Here is a 14850-nt window from a genome sequence, read left to right on the forward strand (position 1 = left end):
TGGATGGATGAATAGATGGATAGATGGATGAATGGATGGATAGATGGATAGATGGATGAATGGATGGATAGATAGATGGCTGGGTAGATGGATGAATGAATGAATGGGTGGGGACTGTGAGTGGAGAGTTGCTTCTAGGAACGGTGTGGGGAGCTGTGAGAAGAGGCAAGAAAGAGAATGGGTGTGCATGGAGAGTAGCCCACTTTGGAGAGAATACTTAATATATGGGAGGAAGAAGTATGAGTTTAGTTTGAACAGGTGGGTTAAAGCCTGAGATCAAACATGTACCTGCGGTAAGAGACAGACAAATAATTGTGCTGTGGGGTGTGATGTGCAAGTTCAGTGCAAGAGCTGCAGGGTCATCAGTGAAATACCAACTCTGTGCTGGGGATACAAAGGCACAAGAGAAGCAGTGCCTGCCCTCAGGGGGCTTACATTCTACTGGGGAGGCAAGATGTATACATCCAGATATATATACAGCACGAACCAAGTGAATACAGGTGATCTTGGGTGAAGGAGGCCCATGCGTTTGGGGGATGTGCATTGGGGAAGGCCTCATGGGGCCGGGATGTTGTCATTTAGACTGGATGTTGGAAGGTGGAATTGAGCTGGGGGAGGACGCAGGGAAGGCAGCAGGGGAGGACATTCCAGTGGAAGGGAACACCATGAAAAAGGCAAAGAAAGAAGAAATCATGGACTGTATTTTAGGAACAGCCAGTTTAGTCTGGTGAGAGCAATATTGTGTAGTGGGAGAGACCATGATGAGGCAGGTTGGGGCCAAGTTTGTATATCCTGAGTGCCAGGGAAGGACTTTATTAGCCAGAGAATGGGGATCTAAGAAAAGCTTTGAATAAGAGAGTTTCTTTTCTCTCCCAGTGTTCTGCCATGCTTCTCTGTACCTGTGTAATATAAATATTTGCTGAAATGATTCGATTAAACAGTTTCCCCCATATGACTTCATGGGGGGAAAAGAAACCAACCTTTGGGGAGGAGGAAAAACCTCTTTCCTGTCCTTGATTCTCCTCCTGAGTTGGATTAGATTAGGCCTTGACCTGGTTGATTCCCGCTGTGGCCACACCCCAGCTGGGATGTGGGTGGCACTTGACTCTGCTGAGCTATGCTGATGTGAAATATTAGCATAATTCCAGGATCTGGGGAGAAAGGCGGTGGGTCAGAAAGTGGGAGCAAACCTGTTCTCATTCATTCCCCCAAAGTTTGTTCATGTCTTTGTTAGGTCAGAGAATCAGGCTCATTATGTGTTTGTGAAACCAAAAATAATAACACAAAACCCAGGAGAAGGCTAGTTTCTCTGAACGGATCTGGACTAAAAGGTTCAGCACATACGTCCACCAGTGGTGTTTTTTGTCATCTCTACCTTTCCTCAGATGCTCTCCAAACCTTCCTTGTTGGGAAGTGGCTACTTCCTTCAGTAAGGATAATGACCACAGTCACGGGGCCTTCTCCTCTGTCCAGCCCTCTCCTCCTGATCTCATCCGTTCCCTTGGGTCCGGTTAATCAGCACCATGACCTTCATCTTCTCTGCTCTCCCCCACCTCTCAACGCCTTCTCCTCCGGCTTCTCCCTTGAAGCTGCTCTCAGGATGGTCCCTCTTCTGTGGAATCTCTGACCCGTGTGTTCAGCTGCACTGGCTCTGCTTTGGCCCCCATTGCTAACTGCCCATTAGACATATCCAAGTGAATGTTCTGGAGGCTTATCAAGCTCAATATGTCGGAAAGAGAGCTCATTCTCTCTCCCCTCCCCTGCCCATTCTCTCCTTAACTTCCTTGTTTCTGTCAAAGGTAACACCATCCTTCCAGTAAGAATCATCCTGGACACTCCATCACTCAACAAACGTTTGTTAAGCACCTGCTGTGTATTGAAGCACTCTCCTAGACCTTGTTTTTGCCCTCCATCCAGCAGCTTCCATTCCATGGGGAGATCACATGCCCACAAATAAGTGTATACAACGTCAATTAAAGGTAAATTTATAGGAGGCTAACACTAACAGTCGGTGGGGGATCAGGAAGGTTTCAAGCAGAAGGGAGTCCTCAGTGGAATTGTGAAGGAAATAAGAGATTGTAAGAGCAGGGGTGAGGTAGGAGTGTGCCCGGACACGAGGAAGGCAAAGGCCCTGCGGTGGGAGATGGAGGACTGGCTGTCACTGTGCCCGGACATGAGGAAGGCAAAGGCCCTGCGGTGGGAGATGGAGGACTGGCTGTCACTGTGCCCGGACATGAGGAAGGCGAAGGCCCTGCAGTGGGAGATGGAGGACTGGCTGTCACTGTGCCCTGACTTGCGGAAGGGTTGGAATAATAAGTTTGGACTGGGAGTTTAGGGCTGGGTCGTGAAGGGCTTTAGAAGCCAAAGAGAAGAGCTTCTGTTTGGCCTTTGAGGCAGGTGGGCATCATTGGTGGTTACTGAATAGGGCAGTGACATGGCCGGATCCACACCTGGGAATGTGATTTTGGTACTTAAGGGAGAATGGATTGGAAAAGTGAGATGTGAGGCCCAGAGACCAGCTGGACAATGATTTCCATAGTCCAGGAGAGAGCAGTAAGGCCTGAGTCAGGGGGTGGCTATCAGAGTACAGAGAAGGGGTTGAGGTGTTGTGGATGCAGAAACAACATTTAGCCTCGATTGTGTTTCTGGGGTGAAGGGCAGGGACGAGTTAAGAGTCACTCTGAAATTGTCAACCTGGGAAACCAGAAGGCTGATGGGGCCCTCACAGAAACAGGGGTGTTAGGAATGGGGTGGGTTTGGGGAAAAGAGAGTGAGTTCCGTTGTGGACATTTTGCGTGTGAGATTGGTGCCTGTGAGATGCTTGTTTGAACTATCTAATAGGCACCTGGAGATGTGGAATGAGTCAGTCGTGTGCATCGAGATGATAATTAAAACCCTGGGAGCTCATGATGCTGCCACGTGAGAGAGTGTGGCCAGAGCAGGGCAGGTAGGGTACGCTATAGAGGATGGGGGTGCAGTCAGACGGGGGCGGGAGAACCAAAGATAGCGGGGTCCTGAAGACCCAAAGGGGAGGAGCTGGAAGGAGGGGGCGCTTGGAGTTTGTTCAGAGAGGTGAAGAATTGAGCCGGAAAATGAGGAGACCTCATTCCAAGAGCAGTGACAGCCGCGTGATGAGGGCAGAAGCCGAAGCAGAAAGTGTTGATAGGCAGGCGAGAAGAGAGGAGATTGTGGCCCGGGAGCCGTGCTGTTTCACTCCCCTCTTCCCTCACCCAGCCAGTCCAGGCCTGCGCTGCTCCACTCCTCCTAATTGGTCTCTCTGCAGCAAATTTCTCTTCTCACCAATTGATCAGCTGCCTGGCTGTGAAAATGATTTTCCTGTAGCTCTGGGCCCACTGAGCCAGGCTCTGCTCTAATTGCCTCCCTGTTGCCTATAGTATTGAAATACCCCCTCCTTTGGCATTTGAAAACCCTCCACAGTCTGTTGCGGGCTTCTCTTGCCAAGTTTGTCATGCATCTCTGCCTTTCCCACCATGTCCAGTGCCTGGAAGGCAGCCCCTGCCCACCTTTGCCTCTGAGAATCCCAGGCCTCCTGCAGTGCTGAGCCCACCTATGGGCTACCTGAGGTCCTTATCCTTGCCTCCGGAAAGAGCCTCGCACTTGTTGTGTGTCCGTGGTGTTTGTCCCGGTAGAGAGTGCACCCTTTGGGGGTCAGGGATTCTTTGGTCTTTGTGCCTCTGGGGCCAGGTGCAGGACAAGGTACAGAGCAGATAATAATAAATGCTTCTTAGTTGCCTTTTCAGCCCATGTGCACAGAGTGCTCGGCAGTTGGCAGAATCTTTTTCTTGCAGCAGCCCTGTGCGTGAGTATGGATCTTTTTTGAACAGAGGGGCTCTGCAGCCCCCAGGGCAGCCGTGGCTTAGGTGACTATTGCCTCATGGCCAGTTGAGAGCTGAGATTGTGCCAGGGCTTCTGACCGCTAGGCCAGTGCCTAGAGCATCCTCTGATCATCTTGGGGGCCGCATGGTCCAGCCCAGACATGCACCCTAGTGACCAGGGCTGTGCATCCCTGGGGGACGATCTCCAAGGAGGGGGCCTGTTCTACAGGGGGACGGCTCGTGTTGTTAGGAAGCTTTTCCTGATGTCAAGCCTATATGTACATACATATATATGTGTATATGTATGTATGTATATATATATATAGGCCATACATACATACACACACAAGATAATTTGGGGGGGCAGAGGTACTGGCAGCAGGGGAAGGAGGCAGTCAGAAAAGTCTCGGGTAAAAGGTGGCCTAGGAGCTAACCTTTGAAGGAAACCCGGGTTTCTGAGAGAGAGAGAAAGTATGTGTGTGTGTATGTGCATGTGGAAGGAGCGTCCACACCACAGGTGGACCTCACCATCGAGGAAGGGAAGGCGAGGGACGCGTCTCACCGATGGAGAGGCAGGTTGGAGTCAGGCTGTGAAAGCCTTAAGCACCTGGATGGGATGTGGACTTGATTGTGGTACTTAGCCTGCCCCAGACTCGGTTTCCTGACTTGTAAAAGGAGCAGGATAGATCGTGTCTGTCTAGGCAGGGCCAGTGCCACTTGAGAAGTGGGGGCAGTTCCTGGGAAGTGACCACAGTGTAAGAAAGGGCTTGGTACAGTAGTCATTTAAAAGTTAAAACCAGTGACACGATTTCCCTTGTAGGACCAGACTCGGGGCCAGGTGCGTGCTGGAAGGCTGTGATGCTTAGGAGCTAGTGGGGGCTGTGGTTATGTGAACGATGACGCTCTGTGGGAGAGGTCTGCTGCCGAGGACTGCTGTAGTTACTGGGGTTGGTCCTCTGCCTGCCTGACTGTAGGTCTAGGCGTGGCTGCACAAGGCTATCAGTAATGCTGGCTGTTGGAAAGACGTAGGGATTCCAGAATTCATCGCAGACCCATCCCCTGTTCTGGCCTGCTTGTTTCTCTTCTCCCTCGGGGACTTCTTGCCCCCTTGTTCTCTCCCCCTCTCGTGCCTCACTCCTGTTCTCCTTCCTGAGCAGTGGGGCCTCTGGGGCAGGGGGCAGCGCCTGACCTCTTTGCAGGTTGCAGCCGCTCTCCCCAGTTGTTTTCTGGGATAGAGCAGCGCCAAGCCCAGAGATGGAGCCTTGGGGATGGGCCTGTGGTCCGGTTCCTTGGCCGTCCAACCAGGTTGTTGTGTGGTTTCTTGGATAATCTATTTAGATAACAATATTAATTGGAGGATGTAGTAAGTGGCTATGTAATGCTGGACTTGGAGTCAGGAAGGTCTGGGTTCAGATCCTGCCTTAGACACTTACTTGCTCTATGACCCTAGACTTTACTTACATTGAGACTCAGTTCTTCCCCTGAAAATAAGAGTAGGAACACTTGGCCTGCAGAGTTCTTGCGAGGGTCAGATGAGATCATGTAAAGCACTTTTTAAAAAAATTAATTTATTTTTAGTTTTCAACATTCACTTCCACAAGATTTTGAGTTCCAAATTTTCTCCCCATCTCTCTTCTCCCCCCACCCCAGTGGCGTGCTTTCTGAATACCCCTTCCCCCAATCTGTTCTTCCTTCTGTTAGGCACCCCCATCCCTGGGGCAGGATTGATTTCTATACCCCATTGCTTGTATATCATATAAAGCACTTTGTAAACCTGAGAGAGCCAGCTGTCTGTGAGCTGCATTGTTGACACTTCACTGTGTTTCCACCTTCCTCACTTCAGTTTTGTGTCTGGGGCGCAGTCATTTGGGGGATGATCTTGCTTATTTTGAGGAAGATGCTCAATGCATGTGCTCGCCATGACTTCTGAAGCTGATTTTTCTGCAAGGGGGAGAGTCAGCTTTTGAAAAATACTCAGGTCTAATTTTTGTGGACAGGATTGAGTGGAGTTCTCTTCCCATTTTGGGTGAGATAAATGAACTCCTTCAGGATACCAGGTTCCATTTGTAACATACCTCTTTGGCACCTTGGAAGAGAAAATGTCCCTAATGATTCCTAGGGGCTTTTGCTCAGCCTGGCCGACAAAGACAGTAGCCAAGCTCTTTGAAGCCATCTGACTGGATGGGTCAGATTGAAGGAGCTCCTGAAATGTGGCCTGGCTGGGGGAGGGAGGGCTCCCTGCCAGGGGTTGGGGTACTGTCCCTGGAGGCCCGCAAGCAGAAGCACGGTGATCACGGAGAGGCTTTGCTATGGGGGCTTCCTCTCCTGTCTGGGTGGGACTGGATTGCATCCAAGCTCCCTTCCAGCGCCCCAAATCTGAAGTTCTGTGAAGGTTTCAAACGCTATAGGTTGCAGTCTCCCAAGTTACTCATAAAATGGAAGATTTCGAGTCAGTTTGGCAGCTTCTTTCCAAGGCCCCTAGGTCTTGTTGATTCCCCTAAAGAGATTTAGGATGTGAAGTGTAGATTTTACCTTGAAGATCATGCTTTATTTTTAGGGTGAAAGAAAATGTCCTTGTTTAAAGCTCGAGACTGGTGGTCTGCTGTCCTGGGAGAGAAAGAAGAATTCGACCAAGGGTGTCTGTGTGTGGCCGACGTGGACAACAGCTGCACTGGAGAGGGTAAGGGGCGTTGACTGTGCGGGGTGGGAGGGAAGCCCACGCATTTCAGCAGCATGTCCTGTCCTGCAGGTTTGCAGCACTGGGCCTGTCGGGGAGACACTCAGGTTTCTAGGCAGGAGTCCAGGCCGGTCCACAGACCTGGGAGGGACCTGAGAGGGCAGGCACAGGAACTGAGACCAGAGATGGAAGGAGACTTGTCCTTCGTCACACAGCCTGTGAGGCTCAGTTCTGGAAACAAAGGACCTGAATTCAAATCCTGTCTCTGCCCTTGTTGGCTCTGGATGAGTCATTTCCCTGCTTTGGGTCTCAAACTTCTCATCTGAAAAATGAGAGGGTTGAGGTCCCTTCCTCCAGTTCAAGTCTCCAATGTGTGTGGTTCCTGAATGCAGGCTTGCCTTAGTTTAACAGTAAAGTCCCCCGATGGGCAGCCACCTGCTGCAGTGGATAGGAAGCCCTGGGTTCAAATACTAGTTGTGTGACTCTGAGCAAGTCACTTCTCCCTGTCTGCCTCAGTTTCCTCATTTCCAAAATGAGCTGGGGAAGGAATGGTGAACCACTCCAGTATTTCTGCCGAGGGAACCCCCATTGGGTTCACACAGAGTTGACACGGCTGAACAACACCGAAGGCCCTCGAGAGAGGAGAATGGATCGAATGCTTTTCCCTGCTATTGCATTAACTAGATGCTGCTGGGCTTTTAAACATTTATTTACCTATTACCTTTTAAAATGGCCTCTTCTCGTCATTGAGGAACAGCATTTTGTTCTTTTAAACTGGGCTTCAAAAACAAAGCCCATCTAGGATTAAACTCATTTATACTGCTGCCCTCTAAGGCCTCAAGCTGTTAAATCTTGTTCACCAGATAATGCAGCCAGCACTGCCGAGGCAGCCTGGGGAGAGCATTCAGCGCCTTCCCAATCAGTCTGGGTGCAAAAACCAATCCATCCCAATTTCCCCTACCACCTATTTCTGCTGCCAGTAATGAGATCAGCAGAAAAGGCCCAAGGAAAGCTTAGAAAGGTGGATGGGAGAGGTTCGTTAAGCTGCTAATCCTTAACTCTTAGATGGCCAGTGGATGGCAGGTGGATGGGAGAGCTTCGTTAAGCTGCTAATCCTTAACTCTTAGATGGCCAGTGAAAAGAAGAGGTTGTCCCGGCTTCCACTGCAGTGCCCAGACTTCAGGGTTAGGGCTGGTGGCCTGGGAGAGAACAGTAAAGAGGTGCCTGAGAGAAGGGGTGTCCGGGGGTGCCGGGGTGCTGGAACTTTGCAGTGGGGGGCTCTGTGGAAGCTTTCCCCAGGTTTTTTGAGGCTGTTCAGAGATCCACATGGATTTAGCTTTCTTGGGCAGTTGAGTGTGTTATCTGAAAAGGGCTTTTTGTCAAGTTGACCAGAATGGCCCTCTAAACCCCGATTGGTTTGCTTATTAATAGAGGCCACACACTTTTGTCTGCCAGGAAGGTGCTGTAGGAGGTCACTGTCTGGGTTGGTGGTCATTGGCACACCAGGAAGTCTCTGGATTTTGGGTAGTTCATCTCATTCTGTGGGACCAGGAAGGCGAGGAATTCAGTTTTGAAATATTTAATGCAAAAGAATACTTTTTTATCCTAATGTGATCAGAGTATGCTGTTCAGTTGTTTTCAGTCATGTCTGACTTTTCGCGTCCACATTTAGGGTTTTCTTGGCAAAGATACTAGGGTGGTTTGCCATTTCCTTCTCCACCTCATTTTACAGATAAGGAAACTGAGGCAAACAGGGTGAAGTGACTTGCCCGGGGTCACACAGCTAGGAAGTGTCTGAGGCTAGATTTGAGCTCATGAGGATGAGCTGATTCCAGGCCAGTGCTCTATCCACTGTGCCACCTAGCTGCCCCATCAGAATATGGTGAAATCTTATTTTAAAAGATATATTTGGAAATTAGGATACTAATTATTTTTTCTCCCTGTAGTACAGCTAAACTGTGTGTTTCAGTTACTTGGTCACCAAGTTCAGATATGGAGACAACAAAATATGAATTCTCCCTTCTGTGACTGACTGTGTTTGTCAGTCTCCTCTGTTCTCTGGTGAATGTTTCTTGGGAGCAGGGAGATGCACTCTCTGATCTGAAAGCCAGCAAGTTCACAGGCTTGAAGCAAGAGAAGAATTCAGGCCGATCCCTGGAGATTTCCAGGGAAAGTCTGTGTCCAACATGCCATGATTCTCAGCTGAATGGAGAGCCGGGATTCAGGACTTGGGGGCAGGGGAAAGAGGGCAACACTTAGAGTCAAGAAACCTGGGTTTGAAGCCCACCTGTGATGCAGGGCTCTGCTCTGACCCTCAGTTTCTTCATCTGTCAAGTGAGGCTAGTGATACTTGCTCAGTCTGTCTCCTGGGGTTTTGAGGAAGGTGCTTTGCAAACCTCGCCTCCAATGTTACATTTCTGTAGCTTTGGATCATAAACACCGGCTTTTGAATAGCAACAGCCCAGCCTTGTGGAGCCTGCAATGCCATTGCTGCTAGAGCTGGTTTGCAGCCTGATGTTATTTATGTTCATGGATGGAAAGAAATCTCTGCAGTTATTGCATCATGTTTTTGGTTTCTTTTAGATGTTTCTTCTGGCTGCCAACTTCTCAGGGATCTCCTGTGTTTGTTTGTTTTTTTTTTTTTTGCAGTAGTTGCAGTTTAGGAAAGTGGGGTGGATCCCCGGTTTTCAGGCCTTTGAAGGACCTTTTGTCCCATTTCAAGATGTCTTTATAAATGGAAGATGCACGATGCCACCCACATTTCGGGCTCCGTGGGAGCTTCCTTCCGAGTAGGTTAGCATTTGACAAACATCCTTTTGTGAACAAAGAGGTAAATGGATGGTGGATTCACTGCCATTGGCCTGAGACGGAGCACCTGTGGTCACCCCCAAGTTAGTGGAGGCTAGGGTAACATAATTGGTGATTTACAGCTATTTTTGAGAAGCAGTCTGTTACTGAGAAGGGCAGCTGGGGTGGTACAGCAGATAGAGTGCCAACCTAGGAGTCAGGAGGACCTGAGTTCAAATCAAGCCTCAGATACTTACTAACTATGTGACCTTGGGCAAGTCATTTAACCCTGTTTGCCTCAGTTTCCTCATCTATAAAATGAACTGGAGAAGGAAATGGCAAACCACTCCAGTATCTCTGCCAAGAAAACCCCAGATGGGGTCATAGAGATTCAGACGTGACTAATTGATTTAACAATATGTCTTAATATACACATTAATGACTAATGATTGATGACAATTAATATATGTATTAACGGCCAAGAATACCATTTCCACGTATATGCTTCTGAAAGCTTCCCTTATTTACGAAGGGAGCAAGGCTTGTATATCATACCTAGCACATACACACACAGAAGTGAGCTTTCCACAGTGGTTTTGTTGATGGTGTCTTCTCCATATTTCTTTTTCCTTCTCCAGATAAAATAGTTGTGGGCAGTTACACAGGTTACCTGAGGATCTTCTCCCCGCACCCTGTCAAAGTGGGGGACAGAGCACAGGCTGAAGATTTGCTCCTCGAGGTTCATTTACGAGATCCCATCCTCCAAGTAGAAGTGGGAAAATTTGTTTCGTAAGTAGAGTTGACAAAAATGACAGTGATTAGGGTCTTTGTTATAGTGATCGCAGCTTTTGCTTCTCTCAAGACTGACTCTGTCACTTCTACAAGTCTCTGTGCCTGGAAGCTGAATGCCATTTATGAATCTAAACATTTTCCTTGGTGTTTGTGGTCCAGTTTCATCCCGCTTTAGGACCCTCATTCTATGGAAATTGTCCTGTGGTTCCATGGGCTTATTATGCTAGACCTTAAAGGCAGCCGACGCCCAGCTTGCCAGGAAGCCCCATGCAGAAACTGCATATGAAACACCCAAAGCTCTAGGAAAAGACAGAGTTAAAGAAATAATTAGGTGCCACCAACCGGTGGTCATCACCTTTTATCCTCTAAGTTTGGGATTTTAAAATCAACTCCCTTCTGTCCTGAAGGAGGGAGGGACTCCCTGTGTCTGTAAGTCTGCCCTTCAAGGCTGGGCCAAGGTAGCAGCCCCTATGCCCAGTGTTAGGGTTTTGTGACTTCTCTTGCATGGCATAGTTATTTTGGAGAATGGTCATTTTCTTTATAAATATGTGATTTAAAAAATGGTTATTTCCTTAGGTGTGATTATTCTTTGGTCTCTAGAGCACATGGATTCTGTTAAGCGTGCATTCTCTCTGGGTATTTGTCATGTATATGTATTTGGAGCGAGAAAACCCATTAAGAAGGAAGAAAAATGAAGCTATATGTCCTCTCTTACCAGAACCATTTTGTTTCTGAGCTGAAGCAAAACTCGCACCAATTCTGGGTGTTATCTTTCCAGGTGACAGGGTGACAAATGTGTATTGTCTTCCCAGAGCTGCTTAGCTCAGAGGTATTGCATGGATTTCAGGCACGGTGATAAGCTGCTGGGGAATTGAATAGACTGTTTCTTCTAATGGCCAAGTTCTGCCCCCCCCCCCCCCCCCCCCCCCCAAAAAATCTGGCTTGTACAAAGCGTGAGTGCCATCTAATTACATTCTGTGCGAGGTGGAAAATGAGAGATAGTGAAAAAGAAAGATGAGACCTACGGTGAAAACAAGGGAACCCATCTGTTTTTCCTGGGCAAAATGGAGGTGGTGGGGTCTGAGGAGTCTCCCTAGGGGGCTTGTGTTATTATTCAGTTTTGTTGGCATTTGTGAAGTGCCTTCTATGACCACTTCACTGTCCTAAGCAGGCAAAGGTGACCCCCTTATTTCAGGGGGTTTCCAGGCTAAGAGGGGGGCTCTGACATAGGCACAGATTGCCAAAATGCCAGAAGGGATGTGCTGGGGTACAGGAGAGGTCCAGACAGAGAGCTCGGGAGGCCCTGAGGAGGGGGCGTCTTTACCTTTGGCTAGCAGGGCATCAGGGCACAATTCACGAAGGAGGGGGCATGAAGCTGAGCTTGAGAAGGGGTTCAGCAGGGGGAGATGAGGAGGACCTGGCCCCGGGTAGGATGCAGAAGATGGGGGAGAGGCCTGAAGGCAGGGTGGTGGTGCCAGTAAGAGGAATAGCAGAGTAGAGAGGAGGGGCAGATTCAGTGGGGCACATGAGCCATTCTGCCTTGCACCTGCTGACTTTCAGCTGCTGGCCAGGTGTCCATCTGGAGAGCTCCAGAACAGAGCCAAGAGATTGCAAGGAGTCCAAAGTGAAGGGAGAGTCAGGATGTGAAGACAAGGGTCGGCCACTCCTTCAGAAACTTTAGGGAGAAGGGAGGAGAGATCTCGGGCAGTAGCTTGTGAGGATCCCAGGGCTGAGGAGGAGGGTGATATGTGTGTGTGTGTGTGTGTGTGTATGTATGTGCACGCGCATATGTACGTGTGTCTGGCATGGCACGAGTAGGCTGATGGGTAGAAAGTTTACCTTTACATTTATTTCTCAGTTCAAACCCTTTTGTGGGTGGTGGTTCACCTGTTCTGAGCTATAATCCTGTCCCTCATTGGGATGTGAGCCCTTCAGGGGCAGGGGCCGTCTTTGCCTGTCTTTGTCCTCTTGGGGCTTAACCATAGTCTCTGCCACTCGTATGTTGTGAATAAATGCTTGCTGACTGACTGACTTGCTGACCGTTGCGGCCCTGTCTGACGCTTGTTTGTAAACTGTCCCCCTTTCCTTCGACAGAGGGACGGAGCTGCTGCATTTGGCTGTGCTGCACGCCAGAAAGCTTTGTGTCTACTCTGTCTCAGGTAAGAAGCACCCTCCGTGGTGCTGCGGCTCCCCAGAACATCTCACGTCTGTTTCTTGATTAAGGAGCTTTCTGGAGGCTGCAGGATGGCCTTCTCACCTTACACGCTCTCAAGTGGTTCTCAGAGGGAGGCTTTGATGGGAGCCCGAAGCCAGGAACGTCGACTTGAAAGCTTTCCGGTGGGCTTTGTTCTCCCCTCCGAGTCTCTCCCTCTTCTCCATTAGCCTGGAGGTGTTGTTTCTGCCTTTTTCCTGGGCTCCATGACTCAGAAGCTGATGATGATGGCTGACATTTACCGGGCCCTGAAATGTCTTTAGGTTTTACTTGTAGCATCTTATCTGCTCAGAACAACTTTGCGAAGTAGATCCCCATCGTTCAGATGAAGAAAGTGAGACTCAGAGAGATACTTGGCCTTCCAGTCTTTGTGGGTACACATTATTTCCAGTTTCCGTCCTCCTGGGAGCTTCATGCAGAACGACCTGGATTCTTGGTGCTCAGGGTGCAGTGACTGTTAGTGGGCTTCTGAATGAGGGGTGGGGCACAAGGCGAAGAGCTTGAGAAGCACTTGTCCCTGGCTTGCAGGATGGCCCAGTGCTGATGAGAGTGTCACCTGCTACACACAATGCTGAACAATCCCTTCAGTTCTCTGCCTGGGGCCTCGTAATGCCGCAGCAGGGAATCTGGGTGGGGAGCTAGGGGAGCGTCTAGCCTCTGTCGTTTTAAGAATTAAGAACCTTTGCTACAAGACCTTTTATGGAGAGGTAACAAAAGGTGCTCTGGTTCAGCAAGTGCCCCAGAGATTCCTAGAGACTCCCCTGGACCGGATGTTTTTAGCTCTCAGAGCACCTTGTGTGTCTTTATTTTTCTAAATTATATTTTATTTTTTTCCAGTTACATGTAAAGATAATTTTTTAATTCATTTAAAAAATTTTGAGTTCAAAATTTCCTCCCTCCCTCCCTAAGGCAGTAAGCAATTTGATATAGGATATATATGTTACACATGTTACATATTAATATAACTTTTCCTTAATACCTCATTGAAAGGATAGTATCAATCAGATCTACATGTCTGGTGTGTTTCTGTTTCTGTACTTTGAGTCAGGAAGACCTGGATTTGAATTCGGCCCCAGATGCATCCCACCCCTGTGACTCTCTCCTAGCCTCAGTTTCCCCATTTGTAAAATAGGGATAATCACAGCCCCTCCTTCACAGGGTTGCTGGGAGGATCAGCAAAGGAAAGCCTCTGCAAGCCTCAGCGGGCTCTAAAGATGTGAGCCATCAGCATCGTTATTAAAAGTTCCAGGTGTTGCTTTATTTCGCTAAACCAACAGTGAGGCACGTGCCCAGGCTGACATTCAGAGCTCAGCACAGTCTGTCTGTGCTGACCTTTGCAGGCTGATTTCCCATGGCTCTCCTGCCTGGCATCTGGGTCCAGCGCAACTGACTGAGCTGCATTTTCTGCTCCCTCCCAGGTCCCAGAATCCTTGGCTTCTTCCCAGTGGAAGCTCAGCCCAGTGCCCCTTCCCAGAAGCACCCCCCCCCCCCCCCCCACTCCTGGAAATGACTTGTATTGGACTTTGGGTAGAGTTTGTCTTAATTTTCTGTGAACGAGTCTTTTCCCTGCTTCAAGGACAGGACAGGGACGTCTGTTTATTGTCTTTATGGTCCCAGCATTGAGCTTTGGGCTTGGCTTATAGGAAGCACCGAGCCTATGCTGGGGAATGCATGAATCTCTTTGAAAACAGTTTCCTGTCAGTGTGGTGCAGAGGGGAAGAACACTGACCATGGGCCAGGATGACTTGGGTTCAAATCCTGCCACTGGCACTTACTAGCTTTTGACTAATTTCTCTGGGCCTCAGTTTCCTCAGTGATGTTTTTTGAGGTTGAAGGAGACTTGGGCATGTATGGAGGTAGGCAGAGGACCAATAGAGAGGGAAAGGCTGAAGATGTGAGAGAGAGAGAGACAGAGACAGAGACACAGAGAGAGAGAAGAGAGGGAGGGAGAAAGGGATAGAAACAGAGAGACAAGGAGAGAGAGACAGAGAGAGAGACAAGGGGGGGAGAGAGAGACGAGAGAGAGAGAATAGAGGGAGGGAGAAAGGGATAGAAACAGACAAAGAGAGACAGAGAGAGGGAGGGGAGGTGAGAGAGAGAGGAAAAGAGAAGAGATGAGACAGAAAGACAAAGAGACACAAAAAAGGGAAAGAGGGAGAGGGAGAAACAGAGGGAGGGAGGGAGAGAGAGAGAGAAAGAGAGAGAGAAGAGTCAGAAAGAGACAGACAAAAAAGGGAAAGGGGGAGAGAGAAGTGGAGGGAGGGAGGGAGAGAGAAAGAAGAGAGGGAGGGAGAAAGGGATAGAAACAGAGACAGATAAGAGACAGAGACAGAAAGAGAGAGACACACAAAAAAGGGAAAGAGGGAGAGGGAGAAACAGGGAGAGAGAGAACAGAGGGAAGGAGAAAGGGAGAGAAACAGACAAAGAGAGACGGAGGGAGAGAGAGAGAGAGAATTAAGAGAAGGGAAGAGACAGAGACAAAGACAGAGAGAGACAGATAGACACAATAAAAAGGAAAGAGGGAGAGGGAGAAGCAGGGAGAGAGA

The 14850-nt window shown here is 49.0% G+C and overlaps 1 protein-coding gene across 5 annotated transcripts in view; it reads left to right on the top strand.

Annotated features, from left to right (window-relative positions):
• Positions 1–14850, top strand: part of BBS9 (Bardet-Biedl syndrome 9) — a 364177-nt gene that overhangs the window by 13609 nt on the left and 335718 nt on the right. For 3 of the 5 annotated variants that reach the window (XM_027863820.1, XM_027863818.1, XM_027863822.1), the window contains exons 2-4: positions 6394–6516; positions 9939–10089; positions 12187–12251. In XM_027863820.1, the coding sequence (XP_027719621.1) occupies positions 6405–6516; positions 9939–10089; positions 12187–12251 (328 nt within the window). In that variant the 5' untranslated portion in view covers positions 6394–6404. Of the gene's footprint in view, positions 1–1799; positions 1980–6393; positions 6517–9162; positions 9307–9938; positions 10090–12186; positions 12252–14850 lie in introns of those variants that run through there. The other 2 variants (XM_027863821.1, XM_027863823.1) reach the window with 2 other exon arrangements.

Source organism: Vombatus ursinus, unplaced genomic scaffold (genome assembly GCF_900497805.2).
Source record: "Vombatus ursinus unplaced genomic scaffold, bare-nosed wombat genome assembly UNPS02014773.1, whole genome shotgun sequence".
Classification (NCBI taxonomy): Eukaryota; Metazoa; Chordata; class Mammalia; order Diprotodontia; family Vombatidae; genus Vombatus; species Vombatus ursinus.